General features: G+C 41.1%; 1 protein-coding gene across 1 annotated transcript in view; it reads left to right on the top strand.

The window, feature by feature from the left end:
- LOC122257778 (polypeptide N-acetylgalactosaminyltransferase 14) overlaps nucleotides 1-10,000 on the top strand; it is a 147,356-nt gene that overhangs the window by 112,673 nt on the left and 24,683 nt on the right. Inside the window, 5 exon segments of the mRNA XM_086545438.1 lie at nucleotides 2,976-3,169; nucleotides 5,398-5,499; nucleotides 5,960-6,027; nucleotides 6,860-6,925; nucleotides 9,537-9,658. Of these exon segments, the coding sequence (XP_086401564.1) occupies nucleotides 2,976-3,169; nucleotides 5,398-5,499; nucleotides 5,960-6,027; nucleotides 6,860-6,925; nucleotides 9,537-9,658 (552 nt within the window).

Genomic DNA, 10,000 nt, shown 5'->3' with positions numbered 1-10,000 from the left:
CAAATGTTCCGATGTTTATAACAAAGTTTTTTTTATTTGACATGATAAGATAGCCAATTCGTCCGCGCGTATAGCTCAGTACTTCCAATTTTTAGACTGATATCTACTCAATTATGTTTATGGGGGGTAAGCCAACTCAAAGGCAGTTTTCTTGTGAGAGCTATGAGAATCTTTTGGAAATGTATTTGTGTGTGTGTATGTTGTATATTAATGTGTGTGTGTGTGTCATCATCATTATCATTATCATTATCATTATCATTATCATTATCATTATCATTATCATTATCATTATCATCATCATCATCATCACATCACCATCATCATCATCATCACCACCATCATCACCATAACTATTACTACTATATATAAAAAAGTAATATTGCATTTTTTTCCACCTACAAAAGTGAACTAACCTTAGGAACTTACCAGATTTTTTTTTCTTCCATTTTGATACAACTTTACGAATAAATGTGATTAATGTTTGCATAATTTATCGCTCTCCAAGATATGACATATTTATTGATATGAAATTCGGGTCATGTTTAGTATATTCGTTCGTGCTTATATATATGATTGTGATGAGTATGATGACGGTGATGATTGTGGGTTTAAGAATGATGATGAGAATGGCCATATGATGATGGTGGTAATGATTATGGTTATTATGAGAATGATGATAAGGATGGTATGTAATTACGATGATAATTATGATGATAGTGATGTTGATAAACAAAATGAGCTATGAACATTATCGTTAATAACGCTTTATTAATGACAACTATGAAATATATATCTTATGAATATGACGCATCTATAAATCGAACGAAACTAAACCCACAAACAAACAAACAAACAATAAAAAAGGCGAGCAAACAAGGACAAACATTTCCGAGAGAGAAAAAAAAAAATGGCGGGAAAATGCGGTCGAGTTCGGGCGGGAAAAGGGAAGGCTGTTGCATTAACTCTATTAACCCTCATCTGTTGGAAAACTCGTCGGGCGTGGAAAATTGTCCATTAATATTCTCGGGGCGAAAGCTAATTGTGGGCGGGGACAGCGATGCAAAGACCCTCAAAGCAATCAACAATAATTTTATTTATAGTGAGTTCGTGATGGTTTGGAATTGCATTGTCGGGAGGGGAGGGGGAGGGGGAGGGGGAGGGGGGAGGGGGCGTTTGAGGGATGGGGAAGAGGGAGGGGGAAGGGGGAGGGGAGGGGTGGAGGGGGGATTTTCGGGTAACTGTTACAATACGTGTTCATTGTGTGAAGTAAAGAGGCTACGCATTTCGTTGTTTATACTTTGCTTTGTTTGCTTGTTTGTTTAATTGCGTGCATGCGTGTATTTTTCTGTATGTATTTGCGTGTACATGAGTGTATAATATTTTCTACAAATAATGTTTATTATTATTATGTATTATTATTGTTTAAAAATATGTATGTGTTCCTTTCCTTCTTTATTTTCGTGTTGCAACCTGCACGCACATATCGACACCTCCTCACGTGTAGACTCATTCTTCCATCCTTCAGTACCTCAGAAACCAAGTCTAACCTAACATCACTTCACATCAGAGATTAAGCTTAACCTAACCTAATCTAACCTCAACTCAGAGATTAAGCTTAACCTAACCTAATCTAACCTCAACTCAGAGATTAAGCTTAACCTAACCTAATCTAACCTTAACTCAGAGATTAAGCTTAACCTAACCTAATCTAACCTCACCTCAGAGATCAATCTTAACCTCACTTCACCACTGTGATCAAACTTGACTTAAATTAACAACACCCAACTCAAAGATCAAGCTTAACCTAACCTCACCTCACCTCAAAGATCAAGTCTAACCTAACTTAACCTTCAATATTTCAGACACCAATCCTAACCTAATCTCATTTCACCTCAGAGACCAATCCTAACCTAACCTAATCTAACCTAATCTAACCTAACCTAACCTCACCTCACCTCACCTCACCTAATCTAACCTAACCTAGCCTAACCTAACCTAACCTAACTTAACCTCAGAGACCAATCCTAAGCTAACCGAATCTAACCTCACCTCACCTCAGAGATCTAACCTAACCTAACCTAATCTTACCTAACCTAACCTAATCTAACCTAGCCTAACCTAACCTCACCTCACCTCAGAGACCAATCCTAAGCTAACTGAATCTAACCTCACCTCACCTCAGAGATAAATCCTAACCTAACCTAATCTAACCTAACCTAACCTAACCTAATCTAATCTAACCTAACCTAACCTAACCTAACCTAACCTAACCTAACCTAACCTAACCTCACCTAACCTAACCTAACCTCACCTCACCTCACCTCAGAGACCAATCCTAACCTAATCTAACCTAACCTAACCTAACCTCACCTCACCTCAGAGACCAATCCTAAGCTAACCTAATCTAACCTAACCTAACCTAACCCCACCTCACCTCAGAGACCAATCCTAACCTAACCTAACCTAACCTCACCTCACCTAACCTCAACTAACCTCACCTCAAAGACCAATCCTAACCTAACCTAATATAACCTAACCTAACTTCACCTCACCTCAGAGACCTAACCTAACCTAACTTCACCTCACCTCAGAGACCTGACCTAACCTAACCTAACCTAACTTCACCTCACCTCAGAGACCTAACCTAACCTAACTTCACCTCACCTCAGAGACCTGACCTAACCTAACCTAACCTAACTTCACCTCACCTCAGAGACCTGACCTAACCTAACCTACCCTAACTTCACCTCACCTCAGAGACCTAACCTAACCTAACTTCACCTCACCTCAGAGACCTGACCTAACCTACCCTAACTTCACCTCACCTCAGAGACCTAACCTAACCTAACTTCACCTCACCTCAGAGACCTAACCTAACCTAACCTAACCACCTTATCTCAGAGACCTAACCTAACCTAACTTCACCTCACCTCAGAGACCTAACCTAACCTAACCTTCTCCGCCCTTTTCTCCAGCAGGTCGGGACGGACAACATCAGCAGCCACGCAGCGGGAGCACCGCCCATCTCCGTGGTGGAGGCCGTGGGTTACCTCGCGGGCGGCTTCATCAGGGACAAGGAGCATGACCCCCTCGTCCGCCACGCCTTCAACGCCCGCGCCTCCAACGCCCTTCCCAATGACAGGAGGCTTCCGGATACGAGGGATCCTAAGTAAGGGGGGGCGGGGGAGGGAGGGAGGGAGGGAGGGAGGGAAGGGAGGGGAGGATGGGTGGGGAGGATGGGTGGGGAGGATGGGAGGGAGGGGGAAGGGGGTGGGAGGGGAGGGATGTGAGAGTAAGAGAGAGGAAGGATGAAAGTGACACACAATGAAACAGAAGAGGCAGGGGGAGGTAATAAGAGAAGAGAGACAGAAAGAGAGAGAGAGAGAGAGAGAGAGAGAGAGAGAGAGAGAGAGAGAGAGAGAGAGAGAGAGAGAGAGGGGAAAAGGAGAGAGAAAGGGGAGAGAAGAAGAGAGAGAGAGAGAGAGAGAGAGAGAGAGAGAGAGAGAGAGAGAGAGAGAGAGAGAGAGAGAGAGAGAGAGAGAGAGAGGTGAAATAGACAGACAGAGAGAAAGAGAGATAGAGAGAGAGAGAGAGAGAGAGAGAGAGAGAGAGAGAGAGAGAGAGAGGTGAAATAGACAGAGAGAGAGAGAGAGAGAGAGAGAGAGAGAGAGAGAGAGAGAGAGAGAGAGAGAGAGAGAGAGAGAGAGAGAGAGACAGAGTGAGAGAGGGAGAGAGAGAGAGAGAGAGAGAGAGAGAGAGAGAGAGAGAGAGAGAGAGAGAGAGAGAGGGATGAGTGTGAGAGAGAGAGGGATGAGAATGAGACGATGAAACAGGAGAGGCAGGGGGAGGTAATAAGAGAAGAGAGACAGAAAGAGATTGAGAGAGAGAGCGAGAGAGAGAGAGAGAGAGAGAGAGAGAGAGAGAGAGAGAGAGAGAGAGAGAGAGAGAGAGAGAGAGAGAGAGAGAGAGAGAGAGAGAGAAACAGCGAGACAGACAGATGAGAGAGAGAGAGAGAGAGAGAGAGAGAGAGAGAGAGAGAGAGAGAGAGAGAGAGAGAGAGAGAGAGAGAGAGAGAGAGAGAGAGAGAGAGAGTGAGATTGAGAGAGAGAGAGAGAGAAACAGCGAGACAGAGGAGAGAGAGAGAGAGAGAGAGAGAGAGAGAGAGAGAGAGAGAGAGAGAGAGAGAGAGAGAGAGAGCGAAAGAAAGAGGGAAAGAGAGAGAGAAAGAAATAAAGAAATAGAGAACGAGAGTAGAGAGAGAGACAGAGAAAGAGAGAGAAGAAACAGAGAAAAAGAGTAGAGAGGAAAGTAAATGAGAGAGAGAAAGAGTTCCTGTGTATTTGCGTAGGTGTGTGTTTGTTTCCATTTGAACAGTCGTGGTCATAAATCATATCACATTCCGACCGAAACTAGTTTAACTCGCGTTTCAATAATGGAATACATAATGGATTTTTTTTTTTTTTTTTTTTTAGGTCCGGTAAAAGGCCCTCTGACCTAAGATATATTGGATGTCCATAAATCACTGCCTTTCGATTCCTAAGGCCGAAAATAACTATATGATTGGAAAGCAAAGGAAAAATGGTATCCGTGGTCCCACGCATCGTCAAAAAGACACAAGTTCTATAAATGGAAACGTTCAATACTTTAGAATATGCAAATAGACTGAGACCCCATAATTCAATCGTGATCAAATATATACTGTTTTTAGTCTCAGGTCAAGTTAGGAAGAATGGTAGATGTATCTTTTTTTTTCTTCCTCCTCCTCCTCCTTTTTCTTTCTTTTTTTTATTCATCCTCCTCCCCCTTCTTATTCTCCTCCTTCTTCTTTTCCCCAAATTTTCTTTTTCGTCTTCATCTTCGTCGTCTTCTTCATTATCCTTTTTCTTCTTATTTTTATTCTTTCTTTACCCCCTCCTCTCCCTTCTCTTCCTCCTCCTTCTTCTTCTTTTGTCTCCTTCATCTTCTTTTTCATCATCATCTTTGTCTTCTTTTTCTTCACCCTCCTCCCCAACCTTCTTATTTTTTTCTTCTTCCTTCCTTTCCCCTCTCCTCCCTCACCCTTCTCTTTAATATCTCCCTCCCTCCTTCCCTCCTTTCCTCTCTCCCTCCCTCCTTCCCTTCCTCCCTCCCTCCTTCCCTTCCTCCCTCCTTCCCTTCCTTCCTCCCTCCTTCCCCCCTTCCTCTCCCCCCACCCTACCTCCCTCCTTCCCTCTTTCCCTCCCTCACTCCCTTCCTCCCTCCCTCCTTCCCTCCCTCCCTCCCTCCCTTCCTCCCTCCCTCCTTCCCTTCCATCCTTCCTCCTTCCCTCCCTCCCTCCCTCCCTCCTCACCTTCATTTTCATCTCCGCCATTTACTTCTTCTTCTCCGTCCTACTAAAACGCGTATACCTTTTTCCAGGTGCATGCAATTGCAGTATGATGAAGACGATCTGCCAACAGTGTCCGTTGTTATTACTTTCCACAACGAAGCCAGATCCGCGCTGCTGAGAACGGTCATAAGGTAAGAGGGAGGGAAAGAAGGGAGTGAAAGGGAGTGGGGGGGAGAAGGGATGGAGGAGGGGAAGGGAGTAGAAGGAAGGGGGGAGGGGAAGGGAGGGGAGGGGAGGGAAGGAAGGGGAGGGGAGGGGAAGAGAGAGGAGGGATGGAAGGAGAGAGAGAGACAGAGACAGAGAGAGAGAGAGAGAGAGAGAGAGAGAGAGAGAGAGAGAGAGAGAGAGAGAGAGAGAGAGAGAGAGAGAGAGAGAGAGAGAGAGAGAGAGAGAGAGAGAGAGAGAGACAGAGACAGACAGAGAGAGAAAGAAAGAGACAAAAAGTAGCAATGAGATATGAATATAAAAAAAAAACATACACCCTTTTCACACGCCGTTATAACAGCAACCTTTTCTGACCTGACCTAAAAGTGTCACACGAATAACAGACAAAAAGAATTATAACCTCCACTCCATGTTGTTGCTTGACAGTGTGTTGACCCGAACGCCAGATGCCCTGCTGGAGGACCTCATACTTGTAGACGACGCGAGTGACGACCGTAAGTATCTGTGACCTCGAGTTATACCTTGTGATATCAGTGTTGAAGTTTTATTGAAGTTGATATATAGTTCAGTCTCAGTGAGGCTTTCTGAAACTGTTATTATTCTATCAATTATCAATATCATTGTATCTATTAATATGTATTCTGTTAATGATATTATTGTACCTATTATTGTTTTTTTTTGTAACCCATTATCAATAACGTAATACCTATTATTGGCATATTTATACCTGTCAGTAATAGTATCAGTAATAGTAATGCATATATCATTAATATTTACGCACTTAGTATCAATATCTCTATACCTCTATTATTAATATATTTAATTTAGAGACCTAACAGTTAGATCATTTCTCAGTTGGTTGAGATAACACATAAACGAGAAAAGAGATAACAAGGCCTTGAATATTCTCCAAAATTGGTCCAATTTACGAGTATTTTACCTGCCTTGATATTCGCACAAAGAGATGACAGTAACCGCATCATTAAAAAATAATATTTTTCTCCTTTGTTTAATTTGATTTGTATTTATCTTAGTTATGGATTTATTTCGTTGTAGCATTGTATCTATGTATTTTGATTCTGATGATGTATCTATTGTGTTTTATTAATTTTAATGGTGTATTTGTATCTTGATCATGTACTTATTATTTTCTTGTGTGTCATTTTATACGAATGATATATATGTGTGTGTATATATATATATATATATATATATATATATATATATATATATATATATATATATATTTTTTTTTTTTTTTTTTTTTTTTTTTTTTTTTCCGAGATGAGTATTTATATTTTCTTTCTTTCTTTCTTTATATTTCAGCTCAAGACGGACAGCTGTTAGCGGGGTTGCCGAAGGTGCGGATCTTAAGAAATGATCAGAGACAAGGTACGGTATTTAAGGACGGTGAAAATAACCCCTCCCCCTCAAAAAAAAAATAGAAAAAATAATAAATAAATAAAAAAAGGAAGGAAGGAGGAAGGGAAAATGAAGAGAGAGAGAGAAGAGTGTTGGGAAAGGGGAAAGATAGAAGGAAGTAATAAAGAAAAGAAAGGAAAATAAATAGAAATGAGAAGAAAAAAACAACAACCACAGACAAGAAAGGACATTAAGGACGGTGTGAAATAATCGACCCTCAAAAAAGTGAAATTAAAGAAAGAAAAAAAATGAAAATAAGAGAGAGAGAGAGAGAGAGAGAGAGAGAGAGAGAGAGAGAGAGAGAGAGAGAGAGAGAGAGAGAGAGAGAGAGAGAGAGAGAGAGAGAGAGAGAGAGAGAGAGAGAGAGAGAGAAGAAAGAGAAAGAGAGAAGAGAGAGAGAGAGAGAGAGAGAGAGAGAGAGAGAGAGAGAGAGAGAGAGAGAGAGAGAGAGAGAGAGAGAGAGAGAGAGAGAGAGAGAGAGAGAGAGAAATAGGTAATAAAAATGAAAAGGTAGTAGGAGATACAAAACAAAAGAAAAAACAAAAGACCTGAGTTCAAGAGAAGACACAGAAGAGGGAACAGAAGAAGAGAGGGGGAAACACAACACAAGAGCTATCCTTCGGGGACTTAGAGAGAACTGAGGGCTGAGAGAAGGGGACAGGGAGACGAGGGGAGAGAGAGAGAGAAGGTGAGGGCTGGCTCTGGAGAGGAGCACAAACACTCAAAGACGGTGATTGGAAAAGTTTTGAATAAAGACTAAAGTGAAGGTGGCTTAAGCGTGGGTGAGGGATGAGGGGTGAGGGGTGAGGGGTGAGGGGAAAGAGGAGGGGGACGGGAGGATAAGGGCGAGGGAAAGGGTGGAGAAGGAGAAAAGAGGATGAATGCGTGGAGGAGGATGAAAGAGGAGAGGTATTGTGACGGAAAGGGAGGAAGAGGGTGAGGTAAATTAGGAGGGGAAGGGTGAAAGGGGAGGGAGAGAGGTCGGGTGAGGGGAAGGGAGGAAAATAGCTGAGGGGGAATAGGAAGGGAAGGGTGAAGGGATAGCATGAGTGGAAAGCAAGAGAGAGACAAGGGGGAAAGATGATGAGGGAGGGGAGGTGGGAAGAATGAGGGGAAGGGAGGATAAATACAAGGAAAATCGGAGGGGGGAGAATGGAAGGAGAAGTGAGGGATAAATAGAGAAGGAAGAGGAGGAGGGAAGGGTAAGAACAAGGGGGGAGTAAGAGATGAGGGAGGAGAGAGAAAGGGAGAGAGCGAGGAGAAAAGTGAGGGGGGAGGATGGAGGGAGAAGAGAGGGATAAAGAGAGGAGGAAAAGGAGGAGGGAAGGATAAGAACAAGGGGGAGTAAGAGGGGAGGGAGGAGAAGGGTGAAAGAGAGAGAAAGGGAGAGAGCGAGGAGAAAGGAGAGGAATAAAGATGAAGAACAGGGAAGAAGATAGAAAGGGAGAGAGCGAGGAGAAAGGAGAGGAAAGGCGAGGAATAAAGATGAAGAACAGGGAAGAAGAGAGAAAGGGAGAGAGCGAGGAGAAAGGAGAGGAAAGGCGAGGAATAAAGATGAGGAACAGGGAAGAAGATGAAGAGGTGAAGAAGATGAGAAAGACGTAGATAGACCTTTTTAATGGCCAATATGCGATTTATGAGGAAGGTAAAGGAAACTCCGAAATTGTGAGGCAGAAGAAAGCAATCAATTATGAGGAAACGGGGAAGGTGCAGATTCATAACTCATGAAAGTTAGTGACGAAAGATATATAGGAGAAGGAGACGATAAGATGAAATACCAAATATAGAAAAAATCGCAATAGTGAAGCGATAGAGAGATTATTGATGTGATAATAGAAATCGGAAGAAAGGAGACAAGATTTAGAGAAAAAATAATAATGAATAAAGAAATTGACTTAAATTACAATAAGTATGAGACGTAGGCAAAATATATATGCCAATAAAAAAAAATAAAGGTAGAGAGAAAATGAAACTAAATATAAAACGTTAATAAAATGTAAGAGATGACTAAAGGTGTTAAGTAAGCATTGTTTTCGTGTCATATTTACACGTCTTTTACAAATGCATTTCCATGTTGATAGTTGCATGCAATAAATCCGGATTTACGTGGATTCCATCATTGTCGTGATTTTTCAGTGTTGAGAGTCTTATAATCACAAGTATTTTTTGTTCTTCAGCTTTTTTGTTTTTTTATTGTTGTTATTATTATTATTATGATTATCATCATTGTCGTTTTGTTGTTATTTTTATCGTATTATCGTTGTTATTATCATTGTAATGATAATTATGATGATTGTTACTGACATTATTGTTGTTGTTGTTATTATTATTATTATTTTAACTATTATGATTATTATTATTTTAACTATTATGATTATTATTATTATAATCATTATTCTGATTATTATCATGATTATTATTAGTAGTAGTATTATCATTGTTATTATCATAATGATGATGCTTATCATCACTACTATTATCATCATTATTGTCATGATCATTATCCTTGTTGTAACCACCATCATCACCATCCTTATTACAGCAACTCCTACCACTCATCCTATGCTTCCCCTCCCCACAGGTCTCATCAGGTCACGGGTCAGAGGCGCCGATGCATCACAGGGCGAGACCATTTTCTTCCTTGACTCTCACTGCGAGGTCAATCAGGGTTGGGCGGTTCCACTGCTGGAAGTCCTCAGGCAGGTAAGGTCACTGGGTCATCTCGAAATAAAGTCATATCTAATCTATGATTTAGGGTTTTGAATTATGACTATGGTGTTGGGATCCTTTCAAGGACGTGATTTTTGTCCTGTGGAATCTTCGAGAAATCAGAAAAAAAGAATAGTATTTTTCATTTTTACGAAAATAAATAGGAATATGAGTTAAAGATGGGATAAGACATATAAGAACTGACTAATCTATTTTTGAATAAAATAAGAGCATACCCATTTACGTAGGTCAAGAAATTCACCTGATTTTTTTTTTCTTTTTGAACTTTAAAACAATGTTAGTTCAGTTTTTAAATCTGAAAAAAAGATAAATCGA

Source organism: Penaeus japonicus, unplaced genomic scaffold, assembly GCF_977035675.1.
Source record: "Penaeus japonicus unplaced genomic scaffold, GWHDUDI00000001_assembly GWHDUDI00000016, whole genome shotgun sequence".
NCBI classification, from domain to species: domain Eukaryota; kingdom Metazoa; phylum Arthropoda; class Malacostraca; order Decapoda; family Penaeidae; genus Penaeus; species Penaeus japonicus.
Note: the sequence above shows the minus strand (reverse complement) of the source record. Positions and strands in the feature narration are given on the sequence as shown.